The sequence below is a fragment of the Prunus persica genome, chromosome G7 (genome assembly GCF_000346465.2).
Source record: "Prunus persica cultivar Lovell chromosome G7, Prunus_persica_NCBIv2, whole genome shotgun sequence".
NCBI classification, from domain to species: domain Eukaryota; kingdom Viridiplantae; phylum Streptophyta; class Magnoliopsida; order Rosales; family Rosaceae; genus Prunus; species Prunus persica.
In genome coordinates this window covers 21,691,942-21,717,266 of record NC_034015.1, presented here as the reverse complement: position 1 = coordinate 21,717,266, position 25,325 = coordinate 21,691,942, and the positions used below count along the sequence as shown (strand labels likewise).

The 25,325-nt window shown below is 36.8% G+C and overlaps 2 protein-coding genes and 1 long non-coding RNA gene across 9 annotated transcripts; 1 reads left to right on the top strand and 2 right to left on the bottom strand.

Moving 5' to 3' along the window:
* LOC18770476 (CBL-interacting serine/threonine-protein kinase 6) lies at positions 5,608 to 7,631 on the top strand. Its single transcript, XM_007204832.2, has one exon. It carries the CDS (start codon positions 6,037 to 6,039, stop codon positions 7,333 to 7,335), a length of 1,299 nt encoding a protein of 432 aa, XP_007204894.1. The 5' UTR covers positions 5,608 to 6,036; the 3' UTR covers positions 7,336 to 7,631.
* Positions 8,948 to 16,033, bottom strand: LOC109950447. 6 transcript variants are annotated; one of them, XR_002272650.1, is made up of 7 exons: positions 14,017 to 16,033; positions 13,530 to 13,655; positions 13,261 to 13,339; positions 11,877 to 11,976; positions 10,243 to 10,347; positions 9,866 to 10,058; positions 8,948 to 9,672 (listed from the first exon to the last, which is right to left on the bottom strand). It is a non-coding gene; the product is annotated as an uncharacterized LOC109950447 (long non-coding RNA). The 6 variants fall into 6 exon arrangements; XR_002272649.1 differs by having other exon boundaries at positions 11,865 to 11,976; positions 13,261 to 13,309; positions 14,017 to 16,032; XR_002272647.1 differs by having other exon boundaries at positions 13,261 to 13,309; positions 14,017 to 16,030.
* LOC18770505 (AP2/ERF and B3 domain-containing transcription factor At1g50680) lies at positions 18,877 to 22,264 on the bottom strand. 2 transcript variants are annotated; one of them, XM_020569437.1, is made up of 4 exons: positions 22,173 to 22,264; positions 21,838 to 22,004; positions 21,562 to 21,605; positions 18,877 to 20,211 (listed from the first exon to the last, which is right to left on the bottom strand). In XM_020569437.1, the coding sequence occupies exons 2-4, from the start codon at positions 21,872 to 21,874 to the stop codon at positions 19,090 to 19,092; spliced, it is 1,203 nt and encodes a 400-aa protein (XP_020425026.1). In that variant the 5' UTR covers positions 21,875 to 22,004; positions 22,173 to 22,264; the 3' UTR covers positions 18,877 to 19,089. The 2 variants fall into 2 exon arrangements, with proteins under 2 accessions (XP_020425026.1, XP_007203443.1); XM_007203381.2 differs by lacking the exon at positions 22,173 to 22,264 and having other exon boundaries at positions 21,562 to 21,642; positions 21,838 to 22,042.

Sequence of the window (25,325 nt, the reverse complement as noted above, 5' to 3'; positions counted from 1 at the left end):
GTGGCAATACCTTTCGATCGATAATGCCAGTGAAGGGAAAAAACGGGATTCTTAAAGTTGGCCCATGCAATGTTTTAAAATGAAGAAGCTAACATCAAAGTCTCACAATTGTTAATGATAAGCTGGATATGATAATGGATGAAATCATGTTCATAAGTCGAATGAAAATGATGTAAAACCACCATCACCATTTAAGGAAGAAGGATAATCCTTATCCTTGTATCTTTCTTAAACCCTGCCTGTCTCTGTGTGGTTTGCAGCAGCTCAGCTGGCCCCTCTTCATTTACATATGAACGGAACCAAAATTTCAATATTGAGTGATGAGTTTTCAGCCATTTTGAGTCTTGCTTTGCTTGCTGCAGAGTCCTGTGTGCCACTGTGCCACTGTGCCAGCAAAGCAAGAATCAACATTCACGTTTGAATTTTCAAGTAAGAAGACGTCAGACATGGCATGCTGTAGCAGTCATCATCAAACATTTGAGACGTGGCAAATATAATTCAGAAGCGACAATATGAAGTTTAGGCTAGGCCCCTCCTAAATCCTAATTAATTAGTACTAATTAGTCAATGACCTCCCTGATGGTAATAATTGTGAGGTGAGGTGGTGGCTTTCTATGGAATTGATTGGATTGATGATGGGGTGGCTGCCATATGTAATTTCAAGATTTGAAGTTTGATGAGGTGGTAAGTGGGGGCTTTTATCATCATATCATATTATTATTATTAACTATTGTTAATAATGGTTGAGGGAATTGGAATTGGAATTGGGTGGCCAAATTTGATAGCTTATCTGGTCTCCACCACTTGGAGGTTGGAACAGGAAGGATATATTGATTGATTGAAGATAAGGTAATGTTAGCGCTAGCTAGGCAGCATATCATGACAAACTTTCTCCATTTCCACTTGTGCCTGTCCTGTTCTAGTCTCTTCCACCACGGGCTACACGAATTATTAGTCTTCCCAAATAATAATATGATGCATACGGAATTCTCATGACCAAGTGATTTTAATTTCACTTTCATTTATATACGTGGTGGTGGTGGTAGATATATGGTTTTGTAATTGTAGGCTTGTGGCTTTCAGTTTCAGCTTTTACTAATGTCAGTGTCACGCCCTCATCAAACAGAAGAAACAGCAACAGAAGAAACAGAAGAAACAGAAGAAACATAAATTTCTCAATTTCCAGTTGGACCACTTCCCTTATGAATACATCTTTCCATTCCACCTGATGAGTGATGAGTGCTTGTTGAATCTTTTCACCTCCCAGTCCCAACCTGATTATAAAAATGAATATATTTCGTAAGCAGCAGGAATTGGGTTTATACTCAGTATCTGAAGGAATTGCTTTCATTATTAATTGCATTCATATGCCAAAGGAACAAAACAAATAGTGACGCGGTGTAAATGATATCAAATACTCTTGTATTCCAAACAAAACACAAGCTAGCGTCGGGCATCAAAGGGTCTAGATGTATCTTTTCACATGGTGGCATATGAGCTCTCATGTTCATGTGACCCGTGAGGTTGTAAATATATCTCTCTCTGATTCTGATGGATGGATGGATGCAGCTTTTCATTTAAAAATCACCGGTGGAAAACAAAAACAAAATCATTATTCAACTTAAACTTCATCTCCTTGACATAAACCTCCCTTAATAATAATTAGGAGAGAATCTGTGTTGCACAGCGCGTACGTCATCACTGTTTTGATACAAAATAAGTAGAAATATATAATATACCTGTACAGTACGTAGGAGAATGAATTTGATAGTTTATAGCTTTGGTGCATGTATTTGCATCTAACTTATAAGCGACAGTTAAACCGCTGGCCGGCCGATAAATTTATTTTATAACAAATAATTGTTGTAATTTGGTTTACTATATGAAATCGTCAGTATATATTGAGATCGATAGATAATCATGGGGTGGGGTTGGGTGGGGGTGAGAAAAGAAAAGAATCCCAACGTTGAGATGAGATGAGAGTGGAGAGAGCTGCATTAATAATAATATTCCTGCTAGCTTCTGGGATTTCAAATAGAAATAGTTTAAGAGTTTTTTTATTTAAATTCCACACTTTTTTTTGTTCACCTCAATACTTAAATTATTAAATTTTATTAATGTATAAAAAGATAAATTCAACTTAATACTTAACCATAGTATATTTATACACACATCTATACACCCTATTGTTATATTACTCTTCTCTTTCAATTTAAGAAATATACTACACTCTCATCTTCTCTTCACAAACCCTAAATAGTGGTTTGTGGGTCGTCAATTGAGTTTGACAACAATGTTTTTATCTCTTTAAGTAATGTGAGATTGAGATAAACTTAGAGTGGTGTGGAGTGTGAGGTTGATGATTTTTTTATTTTTTTTATTTTTTTGGGTCTACTGCGTGTGTATTTAGGAATAATTTGGAAAGATAATAGAGTTTCCTTAGAAATTATGAAAATTTGAACTAAAAATTAGGGTGAACTTAAAAAAAAGATGAACAAAGAGAAGTGCGAGATTTAAATAAAAAAAACTCTAATTTAATTAGCAAGCAATAATTTTGAAACTTTTGTCGTGTTGTTCATTTGTTATACATCGCGTCTTATGACTTGTGTGTCGGTCCAACCAAACGTATAACAATCACTCAGAAGAAAGAAAAAGAAGCCAAAAATTGTTGTATGATTGCAATGATGTTTCATCAGATGACATAATTATTCAATCTAATCTTAGGCAACATCTGGGGAGGGGATCCCTCCTCCTCACCCAAACCAACATGCCTTTTCTTTTCCTTCAGCGGCGATCGCTCAATATTTACATGCAAATGATTATAAATTGCAATTTGCAATGCATTAATAATACCAAATTGTTCCAAGCCTTGGCCAACGCATCAAAACCTGAATTTAACTTTTGTTTTTTTTTGGGGGGGGGGGGGAAGCAAAAAACAAGCTTGTTGTGCATGTGGGGCCAGCCTTACATTTTGAAAGCAACAAGTAATTAACTAATGAAACTGGACCATCTGCAGTAGCAGCAATGCCAACAACCTGTTTCTTAATTAGGCACATGCATCACACCCCAAATCAACACTTTAATACTACATACAAAATGTAAATGTGGGATTAGTCTACGCCTAATCAATAATTATATTCACTAAGCCCAATTGTTCGTGGATAGTGATCTGCGTTGCCATTCAACGACGGCAGACTCGACTGGAAGGTTCATGCTAATTGCACTGACCCAAGACATTGAATATTATCGGATGCGCGCACGTCTCTGCAACCAAACCTAGTCTGACTCTCTCTCTCTCTCTCTCTCTCTCTCTCTCTCTCAATTTTGCAATGAGTTTTCCGTGAAGTAAATGGGCATCGTGCTTGTATTGTATATATAAATTAATTGCACTTATATATTCAAAGTTTGAGGGGGATATATGCTTATGCACTGCATATGCAGCCATATGGGCCATATGGTCTATAGCTATTTTGAGTAAAGGACAGAAAAACAGGCATACAACACAAGCATATATGTTTATGTGTTGTTGCGGGACACTCCCACTCAACCACACAGTCGAGAAGGTGGCCTGAACGGTGAACCAGAAAACTCCCCCACCACCTTCTTTTTTATTTTCTCATTTCTTTTTGTCATTTTTTAATATTCCTGTTTACTCCTTGCTTACTTAAGTATATATTCAATACCGTGCGTAAAGGATTTGTGTATATTATTAACATTAAACATGATGGAATTAGAGTTCATTTAAAAGTGATTTTGAATAGACTAATAATGAAGAATCAATTTTTCATAAAACTACTTTACAGAAAAGCACGTGAATATACATCTCTCTAGAAGAGATTATGGTATATTCCTTGAATGAAGCCCATGATTAGTGCTTGACAAATTGTCATTACTTAAATCGAGTGACACTACTTTTCAATTAAAAAAAAAGAAACTGTGGGTGCCTGCTCAGAATCCAATTAAAAATAAAAAATAAAAACTGTGGGTGGGAAATTATGCTTGGCCGTCATAACGAAGATGCAAGGGCCTGGTCAGCAGTTTCTCTGAGTGACAGACCAAAAGGATGCAGGTGCAGTGCAGGCTGCAGCCGTCCAAACCCAATTTGCAGTTCCTAGTAGCAATTTCTCAGCAGCCAGTGATCAGTGAGGTGAGGGTGGTCTCTGTGATGTATTATATATATTGCACACCACACAAGACTCAAACAGATTTTCTGAGACTTGACAGTTTGTTCACAGAATTAAGCTGAAGCTGCCAATGCCATATGAATTTCATATCAGTTTCTTTCCTCTTTATAATAGATTATATTTACTTTTATGAGTGGAAAGATAACTCACTCACTGTAATTATTGGTGGTGGGGGACAAGCTAAGATATTTATGAGAAATTATATATTTTTATATACAAGTTGGTGGTGTTGGTCTCTTAAGACAAAGAAAGCAACATGTCCATCCCATTGGAAAGCTATCTTGTTCTTGTTTGTTTAGCGGCTACAAGTTAAGTCACCATTACAATTTGCAAACATCTGTAGAGACTGTAGACTGTAGACTGTATATGTGGTCATAAATCAAAATGCATTGCCACAACACCTATTAGTAATAGTATTAGCCGCAAATATTATTATCTCACCGACTCTTACCCTTACACAATATACCGACTTAAGTTTACAGATAATAATATTTATTGCCTTGTAAAAAATAATCAACTTTCGGGGTCAAACTTCACAAACCAATCATCCATTATGAAAAATAAAAATAAAACACTTCATCTCTTTTAGTAGTGTTTTTTTATTTGTAAGAAAATGATTAATTAATTTAAAACTTCCAATTGCCGTCGTGTTTCCTCCATCTGAGATTGGATTATGAATTTATAATTTACCATATACATAAAACAAAATTCAAGGTTCGGTAGTGACACTGGCACCCTGCATGCACGAGGTCCTCGAATTCGTCCTCTCAAGTCTTGACTTACCAACTGACAACGGGAAATCGAGGAGGGCCCACCTTCAATAATGGATACACGCGTCGGTTCTGGAATGGGTAGCTTTGAAATGCATTTCACCTTTGAATATACTCGCACGTACATGAATCCAACCCAACTATGCTATTATTAAGGAATCAACACGACATTCTTCTTTTCACGGTTAAATCACCACCACTCATTCTTCAGCCTTATTTATTTTATTTTTAACAACGTGATATTTTAAATTACTCTAATGTATATAAAAAAATTCAATTCAGCACTAAAAAGAAGGATATATATATAATATATACTGTTTTAATCAATTAGCTTAACACATACATACCTAAGTAAATAAAATTAGGCCCCAATCCAACTCTCGTGATTTTACTACTACTTATCTCATGTGGCATTTACCCATCACATATCATCGTTACCAAATTCGGGGAATGCTTATCACAAAGTAAGCCTGTGGCCCACAGAATTAAAAGAAAAACGGCTTAATACGGCAAAAATACACGCAAGGACAGAAACGTAATAACATTCCTTTGCCCTGCTGTCCGCTGCTGTGACCAAAACCGAACGGAAAGCCTAACACGTGTCAGTAATCCATTACGTCAAAACCACTACCAGGCAGTACAGCTGTGACACGTACCCACCTTGAAGTGGCCTCAAGCCGGTCCGATCCACGAAACCCCGTAGGCGTGTCAAGATCGTAATTTTGCACACCAACACCATTATATAACCAGACGCCATGAAACGGGGAAAAAGAAAATACAGAAAAAGAGATTTGAGGTTAAAAGAGCTCTGCTGCGCGGTGGTCCTTTTACAAACCCTCAAATTTAAGCAATCTTAGCAAGCTGAAGGTGGTTAGGGAATGCAGAGAGATGAGAGGAGCATCGCTGCACAAGCCTGAGCTATCTGTACGTGCCAAGCGCTGCATCGGCGGCAGGAATTGCCACCGAAAACACGTAGAAGACGGGTGACCCATTCGCCCCAGTTGTTTTTCGTAACTGTTAAATTTTCATCGAACACCTCAGCTTCATTTTTTTAGTTAGTTTTATTTTAGTTACTGTTATCAATGGCGGATGAAAAAGGCAGAGATGGCTCCTCGTTGCTCCACGGCAAGTACGAGCTGGGCCGTCTTCTGGGTCACGGTACTTTCGCCAAGGTCTACCATGCCAGGAATTTGAAGAGCGGGAAAAGTGTGGCCATGAAAGTGGTGGGCAAAGAGAAGGTAATCAAAGTTGGGATGATGGAGCAGATCAAGAGAGAGATCTCCGTGATGAGGATGGTCAAGCACCCCAACATCGTCGAGCTCCATGAGGTCATGGCCAGCAAGTCCAAGATCTATTTCGCCATGGATCTGGTCCGCGGCGGCGAGCTCTTTGCCAAAATCGCCAAAGGCCGGCTTAAAGAAGACGTGGCCAGAGTCTATTTCCAGCAGCTGATCTCAGCCATCGATTTCTGCCACAGCCGCGGCGTCTACCACCGGGATCTGAAGCCGGAGAACCTCCTCCTGGACGAGGATGGCAACTTGAAAGTCACTGATTTTGGGTTAAGTGCTTTTTCCGAGCACTTGAAGCAAGACGGGCTTTTGCACACCACTTGTGGCACGCCGGCTTATGTTGCTCCGGAGGTGATAGGCAAGAAAGGGTACGATGGAGCCAAGGCCGACCTCTGGTCCTGTGGGGTCGTTCTCTATGTTCTTCTCGCCGGATTTTTGCCGTTTCAGGACGATAATCTCGTGGCCATGTATCGGAAGATTTACAGAGGAGATTTCAAATGCCCGCCCTGGTTTTCATCGGAGGCCCGAAGGCTCGTGACGAAGCTTCTGGACCCCAATCCCAGTACGAGAATCACCATATCCAAGGTCATGGACTCATCATGGTTCAAGAAATCGGTGCCGAAGATCGTGCGGACGAAACAAGAGCAGGAATTCGACGAGACGAGCGAGAAGATAACGTGGAAGCAGACGGAGACGTTAAACGCGTTTCATATCATATCGTTGTCGGAGGGGTTCGATTTGTCGCCGTTGTTCGAGGAGAAGAAGAGGGAGGAGAAGGAGGAGCTGCGTTTCGCTACGACGCTGCCGGCGAGCAGCGTGATATCGACGCTGGAGGAGGTAGCCAAGGCTGGCAAGTTCAGGATCAAGAAGAGCGACTCTATGGTGAGGCTGCAGGGGGAGGAGAGCGGACGGAAGGGGAAACTGGCGATTGCGGCGGAGATATTCGCGATGACGCCGTCGTTTGTGGTGGTGGAGGTGAAGAAGGACAATGGTGATACGTTGGAGTACAACCAGTTCTGCAGCAAGGAGCTGAGACCGGCGCTGAAGGACATCGTGTGGACCTCCCCAGAGGACAGTTCGACGGCTGCTTGATTTGATATAAGAATTAAGATTATAATTTGTTGTGATTATTTTGTTGTTATTATTGTTATTATTATTGTTGTTGTTTCAATTAATTAAGTTGAAATTGAAACTGGGTCTGGGCTTTGGGGCTTTGTTGGGGCAAGCCACCCATTAAGCAAGCAAAGCCAGCTCCCTGTGGTTTGTTTTTGTTATGGTTGTGTCTCTTCTGTTTGTGAGGGTGGAAGAAGTAAACTGTGGATTGATTTGTGAAATTAGCGAAACTCTTTTACGTAATTAAGTAGGCGGCGCTGCCTACGCTTATCCTCTCTCTCTCTCTCTCTCTCTTTTTTATCCTACTTTACTTTTAGCTTGATATGGATGGAGCAGTCATAATTGACCAAAATAATGAAATTTTGTCATTATTTCTCGTCATCTTATCAAGAAATTCAATGCATCCATTCAAGTTCTTATTTTTTTCTTTTTGTTTCCATGGATAGAATTACAGATTTGGTATTGAATATTACTTGTCCATGAGCAAAATTAAAATCGGTGGTTGGATTAGAATTTGGAATTGAGTTTATTCCATAAGCAGTTGTTAAAAGAAGCCTGCCTACTCATCATCCTATGAATAATTTAAGTCTAAATATTAATTTAGAATAATTTAAATTAACATTTGTATGAAAATTAAAAAAAATTAAAAAATTAAAAAGAGATGTGGACTGTGGATGATCAAGTGTCCCTAGGGTAGGGCCAGCTTCTATCTCCTCAGCCTCAACTCAATCAACAACAACTAGGACCTTTAACCTTTGTTGTTGTTGTTGTTGTAGGCGCCCATCGGTAATTGTAATTTAGGAACAACGTACAGAAAAATAATACGAAAACATTGGATAGACAGACAGGACTCAGGAGGATGGGTTCTTGTGTCTGTTGGTGTTGCTGATGATCATACTGGGGAAGGCCACTTGCTCTTCTTTTTAACATTTTTTTTATCTTTTATTCCACTCAAATCATCTATCTATTCTTCTATCAATCAATAATTGTAATTAATAGCTAGCTTCTTAATTAATTCACGCTAATAACAACATAATAATGATGATTGCTCGACTTATATATGCAGCAGCAGTCGCACACTTGAAATAATCCCTCTGTCCAAGGAATCTGAGGAGAGGACAACATCTACCGATGATGCACCAACACCTACCCTAGTTAAGCATGATCATAATTACAAAGCTGGGGTCCACTCTTTGATTAATTACTACTAAACTGCTTAATTATGAAAACAATAAGGTGATGAATCACTGCTACTGATTAATTAGCAGTGCAGCTCTGCTCTTCATATTCATAATTAACTGTGTCTTGTGTGTACGCAGCAGTGTGTGTATCTCTATCTCCTTGCGTCAGAGCCAACTAGGAAAGGATGCTTGCTCTTGCTTGGTGAGATTATTATTGTAGACTTGTCACTGTCCGAACAAATAAGGTGAAGTGGATGGATAGTTGCCTTTGAGTTGGTGGATCATCAATATGCCATCATGGCATGTGCCACCACAGTGTTATGTTTCTGCTATGAAATAATGACATAAATATATCGCAACTCAATCATGTTATATCATATTCATCAAGAATCCAGACAACACAATAAGTTAAAAGACAACGTATGTCACCAATGAGGGTTAATTAAGTTGGTAAAGATCGTTATTTTTGTTATCAAGGCTTAAATTCGAGTTTTGTTGTCGATAATCTATATGTGAGTAATTTATAAAAACCCAAAAAAAGGCTAAACCCCTTCCGTAAGTCCTCAAAGAAACCTTTGTATGCCCTAGTCTTGGGATAGGATAGCCTCCCTCCTTCTAAACTTTCCTTTACCAAAAACAGAGACAACTTACGTCTCTTAAGAGGATTTTGTCATCAATATATATGTCTATATATGATTCTTTCTGTCTCCAATGAAAAGATTATCTCCTTCCTTGGATTGGATATAATAATTATCACAAGAAGAGAGCCAAATTCTGATTCATAGCAGTAGAGAGTTGGCCTTTTCATCAACCTAAAAGTCTCCTTTCTGACTCTTCAAGAACAGGCAGAGACACAGGCAAGCCACATGGCTGGCTGGCTTTCAGAAATTTGACTTGTCCTTTGGGCCTAATATTTGGATAATGAACCACAGATGGGCCTATTTCCCACCAACTTTCCAATAAGCCCAAATCCACCTTAGACCCTTCGAGTTTGGGCCTTCTTTTTGGGGTTAAAAAGGGTTCTCAGACAGATCTTCCACCATAGTCTGTTGTTTTGATTCAATCTTCCAATGTCCTCCCAACCCAATAGACCCAAATCCAATCCACCTTAGAATACATCCTCCGTTCGCCCCAACTACACCAAGAATTAAGAAAACATCAAGATAGTCTTCCACTCGCAGAAGATTTCAAATTCGACTCACTCAAATCAAATGCAAGGATAATATATTGTCTGTAAAATATCTTATCGTTTGGATAAGAATTAGGAAAAAGAAAAGATACACAAACAGAAACCATCTGTAAATTTTTAGTCTTAGAAAGGCCCAGACCTTGAATTCCCCACCAAAGCTTTTTGCAGAGCAATGCTCATACGATCAATGATATCGATCATAAAGCTTTGATATTGCAGCTTCCTCTCATCTCAGGAATTCTAAGTGCCAAGCTAAAACCCTTTTGCTGATCCCAAACCCTTTGAACTTTGAAGAGACTGATATTCTGTTTCCCACCAACAAAGAGTAATTTCTGCACTATACAAAGGAAGGTAAAGTCAATAATATTACATTCTATACAAAGACTGCCAGGACATTAATTTTTAAACCAACACAAAATGATGGCGAGTTCTAGGTATAAATCGGCCAATTACAGTATTACGCCATGATCAACATCACTTCCAAGCGAAAAAAAGATAAAAGAAAAGCATTTTTACCATTTGCTTCATCAGTGCTAAGCCAAAAGACGAAAGGTAAATTGGAAGCTGGCAATTCAGCGCAGAAGCCATCACTTTAAGGTGGCTTGATAGTAAATCTCAAACCTGAGTGTTCAAGTCAGAAGGGGAACAAAAAGTACACATGAGTCAAAAACTGATACCCATCCTCTCTATATCTTCGAAACTAGAAACCAAACAACACAACAATCAGGTTTTGAGTGGTACATAAAACAGGATTTGATAGGTAACCCTAAAATGTTGCATATACGGTACAGAGAGTACTGGTTTTGCAAACTTTCCAAATTCAAAACATAATTTACTCTAGCTAAAGCAACAAGAACCAAAATCATCAAGTTGTCCTTGCTTGGGAACAAAAGCAGATTGCAATTTGTGGTCATGACCTAGACAGTTTTCGAAATGAAGATCTGTTTCTATTATGATTAGGGTTGATACTCTAAATTTAAACACTTTCAGCTCATTTCTGCACAGTTGCCATCATAGAACCCATAAAACTTTTCAGGGACTAGAATGCATAGCATTTAATAGGAAGCAATTAAACCCGCCAATGATTGAGAATCGTGTAGTGAGAGATATAGAATGAAAATAAAAAAAGAAGCATTAAGCCTTCGTTGCGAATAAGGTGCTAGAAAGTGATAGATAAACGCAATTGAGAATAGTGTGCAAAGGATATAAATAAAACAGAAAAGCAAGATCAAACCTTCTCCAACACTAGATATAGAGAAGATGAGGAAAAGATAAAGGAAAACAACGGATGATGATTGTTCAGGTTATATGGCCTACATCCGCAGAATAAAGGGCCCAAGGGGTGACATGCATGTTAATATCTATGGAGAACAGTACAGTAGAACCCAAACTTGAGAGTTAAATACAAGTAACATTGTAATATTAATGTGAGGCAGAATAAAACTTTCAAATCATACAAATTCCATGACCCTACAGAAGGTATATTCCGATTGGATCAGAAAAAAGAAAAGAAAAAAGGTATATCCAGATGCAATATCCAAGCCATTTAACTCTGGCCAAACAAGACCAACATGATGGAGCACCAGATGTTGGTGGTGCTCAAACCTAGTATAGGCCTCGAGACAAACGTCAAGTATACCATCACAACTAAAAATCATCATTCACATGGAAGCAGGCCTAAAAACCAAAAAAGAGACTACTGTATTCCTATTCGATTACAATGTTATAAGCACCGAATATCCCACAAGGTTAATCAAACCATTTGATTTCAATATATAAATTATGACCAATCATGATAAAATTGACCAAGGCTAGGACTAGGAGTACTTTTACTTGGATGTCATAATCGTTACTACCTTTGTTTCCCACAACTGTTAAATTACTTGCAGTCATTCTATTTGCATCCTTCCTTTGATAAAAACATACTATTATTCAAGATTCTTTCAAGATAACCACAAAGCTTAAAATAATTTTGCATTATTCATATTTGGACTCTAAAGGAAAAATATAACAAAGAAAAGCAAGTCAAGCATTCTTCAAATTTTATCAAATCAAGCTTTCATCATCTACGGAATGTATTGGATCTCAAAACCAACATAGAACTTCTAAAAAACAACAGAAACATAGAATGCAATTACCTTCGTTTTTACCTGAAAGTTCTATATTGTCAGTGCTTATTCAAGCGTCATTAATTCCTGTCCTATGTGGCAAGAAACCATCTTACAAAAGTTTTGAATTTACACAATGTGCCTACAAAAATGCTCAAGAGTATAGTGGACTATAATCTCCAATAATTAGCAAATACCAATAAGATAGAATCAATAGAAACAGCAAGAACATGTATTAAATGAGCCTCTCAATACTAGTTTCTCCCAAAAAACAAAAAGGGTGGCTGTGCAGAGCTTCATATTAAACGTATAACATAAAAATATATGTAAGAAACAGTACCCGAGATGAAAAAATTAATTTGTGAAGAACAGAAAGTTAATGTTATTCAAATCAAGTCCAGAGAAAGGGTATCTCATGTCATGCTTACTACTAATATGTAATCAATGTATTAAACCAACTTCTCATTCCCATTATTAAAAATAAAATGAAAAGTATTTTCCACCCCTTGTCCTATTTCCCCACCCATCTTATCTTTCCACCCACTATGTAAATTTGAAAACAACATGATCCTATCTTTCCACCCAAAATTATTCCTAAAATATCCTTTAATTATTAATTCAAGCAAACTCTCTTTGCTAATCATTAGTAGTTGAGATATGGAGAGGATCAAGTTTTCTTTGACAAACTAGATAAATGTTTTAGTCTGTGATGAAAAACACTACGATTTCCTTGCCTTTTCGCTGGAATTGTTATCTTTAACATCCATTCTCTTCTTGTTTTCTTCTTCATAAACAATTTGATTGAAATAACAGAAGAGAGAAGAAAATTGTATGTCAAACGGTAGAATTGGCGGGTTACTTGAGTTCACTTTTTTTCCCGAAGTCCATAGAAATCATTTTACAAAGGGGTAAATTTGTCTTTAAAATTTTGAAGATAAGGTTGATGGGGTGGAATAGGATAGGGGTGGAAATAACAGCACTCAAAAAAATATCTCAACTAGTCACCCATTCTAAAAACTAAACCAACATAGTTAACCAAGGAAAACGCCTAGCAACTCGTTTTTGGTCTAGTGGTAGTTGTCTCCACTTGGTTAGTGTAGGTCTCAAGTTCAACATCACATGGATGCAAATGCAATATAATCCTCTGCTGGGTTTGACGCTAAGTTTTGGCTTAGCTTTGTTGTGAGTGTGTTGGACCATTGTGAAGGTATCTTTGAAAATATATTTAGTTTTGTGAAAAATAAACAATAAACAAACACACACAACAGGTTGGACTTAATGAATTTCTTCAACAACTAAAAAAAGGATTTAAAATCAAATTTAGAGATTACAAACCCACATATATGAAAACAGAAGAAAGAAAAGTGATAGAAAATAAATCAATAAACTAAAGTATCATGAGTACTAAGGAGATTACAAGTGTTACCTTGATGATTAACATTCTGCAAATGAATGGAAGCATAAATCTGCTGCCCCTGAAGCCAAAACAACAACAAAAATACTTCCTGTCAAATATAATTTCAAAACATAATCAATACCGTAAGAAAAATTAAAAACCTGATTTGAGTTTAGACAACTGAAACCCTATTCTTCCTGTAAAAACAAGCCCTACTAATTTCATTCACCTTGGTTGGTACCGAAGGAAAGATCTTCGGAGAAAGGGAAATAAATTTGAAATTAGGAAAATAAACTGACCTGTATAAGGAAATTCATCCCATCTTCGAAATGTAATTTCTGACACAAGAAAAGCTGTGATCTGGGCATATGAGGAAAGAATGAGATGTTGTATTCCATATTTAGCAGTTCCCTGAGGACTGACGGCTGGGTTTATGTTTCCGATTTGGGAACAAGAGCGAAAAATGGACATATGGCCCATATGGGTATGAAATCAACAAAAAGGAAAATAAAAAATCATCAGAATTTAATATGAGTAAAATTTAGTTTGCTTCTATTTGGAAGAAAGTACCCACTCCACTGGTATTTCTCCCCCAAAAAAAAAAAAAAAAAAAAAAAAAAAACCAACTAGTCGTTAAGAAAAAACAGATCCAATATTGATTTTTAACTTTAAAAAAAAGTTATATATGACATGAGTGCATAGAAAAAGGCTGCTGGCATGGAAGAAGAAGAAGAAAGATAAGAAATTCCGTTATAATGTGAAAAGTAGTGACGAAGGAAGGCGTACCTTGATTGTATATTCAAAACCCAATTCGTCCTCTTCAACTGCTCAAGAAGATCTAGCAAGGACCATCAAAAGTCACGCTTTCAAACTCCAGTCACAACTTAAAATAACTAATAATAACTATTACTATTAAATAATTTCAATAACATATGTTGAATAATTGATTTAATACTAATAATTGTTATAAATACATAAAAGAAAAGAAAAAACAAATTATATGTAACAGGGAGAGGGAAGAGGGAACAAAAAGGGAGTGTGTATATATGGATGAAGATCTAGTTGTGCACGGGTAGCAAAAATTATATATAAATAAAATAGCCAAAAATAACATTTGGTTGTGAACTCCAGGAGCCACGTAGATCCATCCAGTAAGCTTGAATCACAAACAGAAAGACAACTGTGAGAGTGAGAAAGAGATGAGAAGAATATACATCCATATAAAAGACGATAGAGGAGATATATGATACTAAATCCTGCAAGAAATGTGTCATACTCATATCCATGATCCATCTATCAGGTCAGCTGGGATGGAAAAAGAAAATATTTATAACAATAAAAAATTGAGTAAATGGAGAGAGAGAAAGAGAAATAGAGAGAAGTGTGATGGACATATGGATGAGGACATAAAAAAATGTTCTGGAGAGAAAGACACCTGGAAGAAGGAGAATTGAAAGAGAAGAGGGGGCCCTGGCCCCTGGCTTTACTTTCCTTCCTTTTTCCTGGGCCGCTGATGAGAAAGCATCTGTGAACAGTGCCCTTCTCTGTGAATTTAAGTGAGATCAAAGACTGGAAGGGCAAGGGCGGCAGCAGCAGCTGACAGAGAGAGAAGTGAGCACGCACCGCACCAAGGTATATGCTTTTATACAATTGCCTGCGTTTGTGTGCTCACTCTCTTCTGTCAGTAGCTTCAAGCTTGAGCTTCCCCTATTTTACTTTACTATATTCCACATCCACAGAGAGAGAGAGAGAGAGAGAGAGAGAGAGAGAGAGAGAGAGAGTCAGATCTGAAACCTAGCTATCCGCTCACATTCACATCCATACATATTACATACACCCCCACCCCTTCACTTAATTTTCTTTGCAAACTATACATGTAAACCACATACCAACATTTCACATCGATCCCTTGATTGAATGAATAAGATCTAGGGTTTCTTTTATATATCGACCTAACGCCGCATAAATAGTTAACCCTTTTTACATTTCTGTCAAAATTAAACAAAAAGTATGCATCTGCGATTTTTCTATAAGAAGAAGTAACTCCTTTTAAAGTAGAGAGCCAAGTTATCCTTTGTTTTTAACAATTTGTTCCTTCCTAACTAGCAGCAGCCTAGCTCACTCATTAAATGTTTTGTTGTTGGTTGCACACACTTGCACTAGGTAGCGGGTTTGCAGGTATGATGAGCGCAGCGCGAACACATACACACACACACACACACCACCTGCAGGGCCTTTCATCGATCGTATTTGATGGTATGACAGCATATATTAATTAAAAAGATGAGATGAGAGCATAAATAAATTAATTAACAGATAAACAAATCAATATAATCGACGGTGGAGAGGAGGGGATGAGGGAGATGAGGGACAGATCGATGGTGATAAATGAAGGAAAGAAGAGAAGACAGATGTAGGTTTGTTCTGGGTTTTTTTAAAGCTTTTTTGACAAGACCTATTTGTTTGGTGGGAGAGTCGATGGAGCAATCTATCTCAGATCCTCGTCTCGTTATATATCCATCCAATCCTCCGACAACTAAGTACCATTAGTAATTATGCATATATCTACAGTAATTCAATTCCTAAACCCGACCCCCGAACACACAGTTCAATTCTCTCAGATGATGTTGAAGGAGAAGAAGAGGGAGGGAGGGAGAGAGAGGTTAGAGATGGAGGGCGACGTATCGAATTGTACTGCCTTTGGTAAATCAATGGCAAGTAACAAGACTTGCTAGCAGTAGTTTGATGATGGAATTGATCAACTAAATGCACTTTAATGAAAAAGTGATAAATTACGTTTACAGACCAAAAGTGATTTTTTGCCGTTTATTTTCAAGTTATTGATGATGTAATCTTTACCTTCTTTTAACTAAAAAATTTATATCTATTAATTCTTATATAATGATCTTGTTGATCTAAAAATATTTTCGGTCACGTGTCAATTACTTAATAATAAAACAATGGAGTAGGCCGAGCAGATTTGGTAACACATACTTGTGCGTGGCGTGCCAGTACCACGGTCGGACTTGGTCGTGGATACGAATGAGTGATGGGTGTTGTATTGATCTTGATTTCTTTTTGAGTGACCGTGGCCGAAATAGGAATATATTCTCGGTTGTAAGGAGTCATTATGAGTGCTATGAGTGCTTTCTCTCTCCTCATATTTAGGAGCTTTTAGAGGTCGATCTACCTATTTTAGGATGTAGTTATGGAAAATAGTTGAAGTTGTATTTTTCCAATTCCTCTTTAAAATTTGTCTAAAGAGGTGGTTTAGGGAGCTCATTATAGATGTTCTTAGTTTGTAAAATGCATTTTATTTAAGTTTTTTTTTTTCCATAAACAACTTTTCACTATAATCAGAATTATGAATATGTATGACTGCCTATGTTTGTAACCAAATTTTTATCTGTCAACTTCTTTTTTAATATAATTGATATTGAGAGAAGTGGAGTTTTGCCTGGGCTGGGAGAATTTCCACCAGCTAACTTAACTTTATTGTGATCGTGTCAATAGGTTAAAAAAGCCAGTCGTGTCTTAGAAGATCTGAAAACGAAAAACGAGCGTTCGCCAATGCCAGAGAGTAATTGGTATTTGACCAATATTTTTGGTGGGGTCTGGTTTTCCATGTTGATGTGAGGGAAAGAGAATGGAAGGGAAGCACATCCTGCAAAATGCAAATGGGATTGCGTCAGGCGAGGGAAGACATGATAAAGACGTGGATTAAAAATCTCCCTCCCATTTTCATCATGTCATCATATCATCTTTGCATATGCAGATGCTACTGTATCTGTATCCATATATCCATATATCCATTCCCATAAATTACTATTTACCTAATCACTAGTCACGACAACTCTACTTCACTTATATAAGAGTTGCTGGAGAAACGAAAACAACGTTGTGAAAACACATATACACACGACATGAAATATAACCTAAAACCCTGCACTCGTATTTCCTTTATATTGTTAATTTTGTTTGTTTTCTTTTCTAGGCATGTAAACTAGCTATATTCAAATTATTGTTTAAATTACAACCCAACCACCATCCGTCACAACCACTTCTACCACAACTTTGCCATGACCACCACCATTGTACCCTCCCACCATCGCCGCCTCCACCACAACTAACCCTTTGTCACTATCTTACCACACCATCAACATCGGCCATGATGACATTCACCTTATTCATCTCCATCGTTAACAAATTTATCAACTACCACTTTTTAAACAATGAACTTTATAAATTTTATAACGTAACTTTTCGTCATTATTGAATTTCATAGTATATTTTAAACTTATTTATCCATGTAGAGTTATAAGTGTTTTGTGATGAAGTGCTTCCAAACTCACTGTTGCCCCGACATTCCAAAATCCATTTCCGTAGGGTTCAATATTAATTATAAGGAAAATGCTATGGAGACCAACTTTAGATACCAATTTGTGTACCAACTCTCTAATAGAGTGTGAGACCTATTGTATTGGTGGGCTCCACCTCTATTAGAGAATTGGTACACAAATTAGTATCTAAAGTTGATCTCCCTAGCATGACCCATTAATTTCACCTCAAGAATTATCTCTAGCATAATACCGCTTGTACCACTTCACGATTATTATCTCTTCATCCACCACCACTGACCCACAACTTTAAAGCGTGATGTGATGGACAACCTTTTGTAGCTAGCATTTACTTGCGTGTAGTTGATTTTGCCACATTCCACGTGGAACTGCTAAACCCCTAATATTTCGAATAAATTAAGATAAATTTTTAACAATTGTTTATTTCTAAAAATAAAGAAGAAGAAGAAAAAGGCAATTGTTAAATTGAATGATCGCTAGTTCAAATCGACGTCAACAACATAATAATCATAACAACCAACAACACATAGCCGATTAATAATCACGAATATACTAATTAGTAGTGACAATTAAATTATCTAATAAAGTTAGTACGCGCGGTCACTTCCATCAAGGATCAAGTTCCAATTCATTGAGGATTAAAATCCGACATTAACTCTTGGTTATTGTTCACCAATATCCAGCATCCAGATGATGTAGATTGGGTTTAAAAAATAACTTCTCATGAATTTCATAGGCCCAACCCAACCCAACTGGCTATTTAAGAAAGAAAACAACAAAACACAACAACAGAATTTAAGCTTGTCTGGAAGTGATTCTGGATAAATCAAAAAGCAATTCTATGGAGAATTACTTCTCCAAATAATCACTTTAATCGGTTTTAAGTGATTTTATGAAGAAGCACATAGGAGGTGTTTCTGCTCAGAATCACTTAAAATCACTTAGAGTGAATCACTTAAAATCACAAGGGAGATAAGTAATTATGGCCTATGTAAAATCACTCACAAACGAGTCTAGACCCATGTTTCATTGTTCGCTTGCAAAACGTACTTGCAACTCATAAAATCTAAGAAAGCCGCAACGAAACAGCAACTGCATCCAATTCAAATTAATACACATGCCTGAAATACAAAATCGCTTTCTTTCAGAATCAGAACGAAAATAAACGTAAACACAACACAACACAACTCAAAACTGTACAAAGGGCACCAAAGACAGCTCAAAAATTACGGTAACACAGCCCTAGCTAGCCGCAGGCAATCATCATCCATCCTTAACAAAAAAAATATCAGACAGACAGATGCAAACATATGCATGCATAATGTTATAGTAAAAATTTAAAGTTCCATGACATCAATTTCAATTAAGAATTGATCAGTTAGCTTGATCTCACATCCTTAAATTTCAAAGGATGCATGTTTAGTATACCAGATGAGAACCTACTTAACCCTATTCCCTGCAAAAGCTCAAACAAAAACTTCTGAACCATTTGAAGGGTGAACTATACTATGATCGAATGCGAAGAAAGCACATCGACATCACTGATTTCCACTCCAAAGAGCCTGAAACATTTCTTCTCATCTGCCAGGAGGATTCCATCTTCATCTTCATGAATATTTGGGCTTACAGCTTCAACTTTAAACTTATAATCCGAATCCATCATGCCTCCATCATTCCTAACACCATCATATTGGTAACTATTAGCATTATTCTCAACCAAACAGCTCACATCATTGCTTCGACCACCATCCTTTTTAACTTGAATCATGCAGAATGAGTGAGGCTGCTCCTTATAATTACCGTCCCCGGATTGCTTGTACTGGCATTGCAAGAATCTGATAGTGTCTTTGGCCTGCAAATCGTGTGTCCTAACAAACCTACTCCAACCCTTGGTGAATACAAAACTCTTGCTGCTCTTCCAAAAACAGAACCGGAATGTCCATGACCTCATCATCCTATCATAAAACGTCAGCTGGCTGGAGCAACTCTCCACCTTTCCCCTTATGGCTTCAGAAACAGTGGGAAAGTAGGTACACGCATACTTACTTGGTATCACAAGTCTATTGAGCTTACCCACATCGCTTGGCGTCAGCTCTTTTTGGAAAAGAAAGTCTTCCAACAGCTCTCCCTTTCCGTTGCTGCTTTGTACCCTAGCTAAGCTGCCAAATTGAACATCAGCCCCCACACTCTCAATTCCAGACCGGCTTCTTCGAAATTCCGAGAACTTGGTCTGGTAGGAACCATCCTTGATCATGATGAGCACAACTTCTGTGGCGTACTGATTCTGAAAGTGCTGCTCTTCAAAGGTGGTTTCTGTCCACGGAAAGTTGCGATGGCAGTCTCTACCCCTAAGCTTGAGTGCAGCACTGTCATAACCCATGGCTGCATCAATCTCAGAATTGAAAGTGCCAAGCCAAACCCTTTCGTGATTGGCATATATTTGGGCACCCCAATGCCCGTTTGGCTGCTCAACAACTCCTTTGAACTTCTTAGACACACGCTTACAAGCACCGTCTGTTGAGTCATTAGCAGCCAGGCTTGAATCTGATACTCCTCCTACAGTATTCATTTTCATCCCACTGTTTGAAACCGTGCTTGACATGCCCTCTTCCATAATATGCTTCTGCAGTAAAATAGGAACTTTATGTAATTCAACCAAATCAAGATAAATAAATAATTAAAATAAAAGTATATATATTCTACAACATGAAGAATATCAACTAATATACATATATACTACAGGATACCAAAAATTGTCTTCGCAAGCCAGCCAATTATTATTCAGATGGAAAGATGGAAATATCTACTACAACTGTACGGAAGATAATAAGGTCAAGCAGATGCTAAGATGCATGATATCACGAACAGTTTAGCATGCTAAGTCAAAAGTTAAACAATGATACTGATGCACTACTTTTCCAAATTCATGACCAATCAACTAGCAGTCTATTGTGATTAGGGTTTAACACAATTTTAAACTTTTCAGGGTTATAATCCATGTATCCCATTCTCTTCCTAATTTCTCAACTCTCCTCATCATCATAAAACCCAAAAATATATATCAGACCACCATTTAGTTTTCACCAATCAAAACCAATTGAAAGAGTACCACTTGTTCCAAAACATTTGTCTTTCTGCCAAGGTAACTTATTAAGGGATTTTGGTGGGTCTCAAACCTAAGATAGGCCTTGAGGAAAGGTGAAATTGACCACGACCACTCCGAAGACATAAAACTCATATGAAGCAAGACCAATATTGTGATACGAAACACATATACATGGAAAGCATCCTTCCAACACAGCCAACCTAAAACCCAAAAGAGAGAATAACTAAAACGAAATTCTATCATTTTTATTTGTTACAAAAATGAAAGCCTTTCTATTTTCTTCTTGCTTGTATTGCATCAGCAAGATCATGTATTGAATGAGCATCTCATTATTCAATTTCTGAAACAGATTAGCAGATCTTGTGACTTTCATCTTAAATACATTATTAGTTTAAAGATATAAAAACAGTACCTGCAAATTTATTTTATGTAGAATAGTATTGAGTAGAAACAAGTATATAATGGTAAAGAAGAGATGGTTAATGTTCATCCATAACAAGCCGAGAAAAAGGCATGTCATGATTACTAATCCGTAATCAATTTCTGAAACCTTCTTCAATGACTCAAAGTTCACTACCAAATCAACTTCTCATGTTCCGATAATAACAAATATTCAAAAACTAGAAGAAAAAAAGAGAGATCATCATCATCTACTAGTAACCAGGCCGTGCTGCAAACTAAAGGAAAATTTCTCCACCCCATCCCCCAAAAATCAAGGAGAAAAAGAAAAAGAAAAAGGGATTTACAACGAAAAAACTTAAAAGAAGAGCAATAAACGAAGCCATAAAAACAGAAGGCAACAGTGATAGAAAATAAATCAATAAACTGAGAGAGTATCATGAATATTAAGGAGATTACAACCGTTACCTTGTTGATTAACCTGCTGCAAATAAATGGAAGCAGCAAATAATCTGTTGCCCTTGAAGCCAAAACAACAATAAGTACTTCCTATCAAAGTAAAAAAATTAAAACCAACAACATATATGTATAGGAGTAGTGTAAAGAAGAATCAAAAACTCTATTTGGGCCAGCTTATACAACTGAAACCCTAAATATTCACCTTGTTACCGAAGCAAAGATCTTACGAAAAAGGGCAATAAAATCAGAATCCAGGAAAATCTGGTAATTGAATAAAGAAGTGACCTGAATAAGGAAATTTCTTCAACTTTGAAAGTGTCATGAATGACACAAGAAAAGTTGAGATCTGGCCAGAAGGGGAAACAATGAATTCTCTCCATTTTTGGCACCGCGCTGATGAGTGAACCACAAGGGTTTATGTTTCTTCTTTTGAAACCGAGCGTCCACCGCCGCTTTGAGAGACGACGAAAACCAGAAATATACACAACAACAAAATCGCCATAAATATACATTAAAGAAATTATTAGACCCCAAGAAGAAAATCAAATCGCAAAAATTACCATAAATATATATATATATATATACGAAAGAATTTATGGTCTGGGTTTTTGAGAAAGTACCCTTTTGAAGTCGTAGATAATGGTTTCTCTCCAGTTTTCAGAAGGCACCGTTGGAAAAGAATATCACAGCCAAATATGCCCTGACATTTATCAATTCTTGTATTTAAAAACAAAAGATAAAATTCAATAAAAAAATTATGAGACATATATGGGCTTGCATTGCATGGTCTAAAGACAGTGGGGGGGAAGAAGAATAAGAAAGAAGAAGAGGAAGGGTTTTGATTTTTGATATTATTCATAATACGTGAGTGAGGCATGAACAATGAACAATGAACAATGAACAATGAACAATGAACATGGGTTTCCGTTAAAATGTGAACAGTATTAGATAGAGTAGATAGGGAGGAGGAATTAGTTCATTAGTTTGAAGTTTGATTAGCAAAGGACAATCAAAAGTCACGCTAATTTCAAACTCCATCATTACATCTTATCATAATAATCATGATAATGGTACATAAGATAATTATTGGGATTAAATATATTTATTATTATAATGTAAGAGGAAAAGAAAAGAAAATACGTACATATGAGTGAAATACCTAAAAGATAGACGATTTAGATTTTTAAAATGTAATGTAATAAAGTAGGTCGAAGTTGTTATTCAAATAATCTTATTATTATAATAAATATACCGAATACCGTCTGGATGTTTCACGATATTGTTATTGTGTTATCTATTGTAATACTTGAAAATATATTTTTATTCCTCAAAAGAATAAAAAATAAAAAATAAACATATGTAGGTGTGTGTGGGTTTTCTTTCCCTTCATTGTCGCTTTTTGTATGGTAGTCCCTTCACCATATCATCTTGCAAAAGATAAAGAGGTACCCTAAATTGATTCAAGGGTACGAAGGAGGGGCTCTTTGCCTGGGAAAATGAATGAAAAATAAATATAAATAAAAAGCAGACAGACGAAGAGAGAGAGAGGCATAATACATATAAATGAAATTCGATTATCTTATCTTCTTGAAAGAAAGAAAGAGTAGACCTGGAAGAAGGTGGAAGGGGAATAAGATGGGCGAGAGAGAGAGAGAGAGAGAGAGAGAGAGAGAGAGAGAGAGAGAGGATGGAGGAAGAAGATAGACACAGAGAAGAGAAGGAAAAATGAATGAAAATGGAGGGCTGACAGAAAGAGAAGTGAGCACGCAGCACGCAAAGGTATAACTTTATACAATTGCCTGAGTGTGCTCACTCTCTTCTGTCAGTCATTCTACTGTCTCATCACCTCTTCCTGCTCTCTCTCTCTCTCTCTCTCTCTCTCTCTCTCTGCTGCATAGCTTCTTCTTTAGGCAGGAGGGGTCTTTCATGGCCGATCTTATGATCTTTTTTTCTTTGGTCGAAGGTCTTATGATCTTATATGGTCTTTGGCAGGTGGGTATGGTGTGGCAACGACTGTGCTTTTGCCAGCGAAAAAGGGCAAAAGAAAGGAGGAAAGTGACAGCACTGGTAATAATATTAAATTATATAAGAAATAATGCTACTTTTATTATATTTGTATACAGGTGGCCAGCCATATACGTAAGAGGAGAGTCTCTAGAGACATGGAGATAGATATAGGGATAGAGATAGAGACAGACAGAGACAGAGTAAGACAGATGATGGAGGATCTAGTACCAATTCCAAATTAATACTAACGCACGGCGACCAACAGGAGTTAGAGATCAGAAATCCATTTCCACTGGTTTCCTAGCTAAACCCAATTTACCATGTTTACATTTTTCATTCATCTGCTTTCCCTTTTTCTTTCTTTTTTTCCCCTCAAATTTCTGTTTGTTTCTCTTTCTGGTTTATATGTTAATTTTCTTTTGCAGAATAAATTATGGCATGGCTATCAAAATAATTACATTTTTTTCTTATTCTATATATACTAACACATGAATCATAATGAGTGCTTGAATGATTTCAATTTCGTACTTTTCATGCATTGACTTATATATAAGTAATCAAAAATATTATATGAGTTTCATGTGTAAAATGTGTAATCAAATATCCTCAAAATGTGGAATCATATCAACTAGAAGGAGTAGTTGATGTGATTCTAATTTCTTATTCCGTAATTACCAAGTTTCACGAATTCACGACTTTCTTTTTTCTAATAATAAGTAAACATACCATAAGGATTTAGAGTTGGATATCTACATTGAGCGGTGGTTGGTTGTGGGTGTTTCATACATTAACATCTAAAGTCACATCCCTTCTAACTATGGGTGCAAGTTGAATTGGAAATTTCGATTTGGACAGATTCCAATTTTTTATTTTAGCGAGTCTAAATCAATTCCGACAAATAATTGTTTGAGTTTTTTTAATATAATTTTTCAATGTAGAGCCAATTTTAACCTTTCAAACCATTGGATATGTTTTAAATGTTCAACTATTTTTTAACATTTTCCAAAAAAATTCCGAAATATGTAATTTTCGAAAATTCCAAGTTTTCCAAATATGAATGGATGTTGAAATTCCAAAATTTGTTGAAATGAAATTGGAAAATTATTTTCATTATATTTTTTTATTATTATTTGAATTGGAATCCCTTGATTCTGATTCGATATGTTAACTTTGAAAACCAACTCCTACTTCTGGGAAAAAACTTACATGTAACAAGGATAACACTATTTTGATATTCCCGCCCAATAACACAATGATACGTGAAAAAATTATCTTACGTATCATTGCGTTATTGGTCAAAAATAGCAAAAAATGTTATTCCCGTTACATGAGAGTTTCTCTCCTACTTCTGACTTCACCCTAATTCTGATTGTAACATCTCACATCGACCAACGGAAAGAGGGTGATGTGCCTTATATATACATGCCCACCTCCAGACCTACTGAGAAGTTGCTCGTGAGTTTGTGAGTTCCCAGAAACAAAATCGTGAGGGTATGTGGCCCAAAAAGAATAATATAGTGCTATGCCCACGGAAGAGCCAATCCAAAATGTGACACTGATATTAAAACAACTTATTTGATCACGTGATGTGTAAGAGCCAAGAAAAAAAACTTGTTCTACAATTCCTTCCAGTTTCTCCCACTCGGCAGTCCCCTCTCTCTCTATCTCTCTCTCTCTCTCTCTTAAAAAAAAATCTTTTCAATATTTGATCATTATTAAGAAAAATTTATACAGTTGAATTTTAATAATTTACAATCAATCAGGCT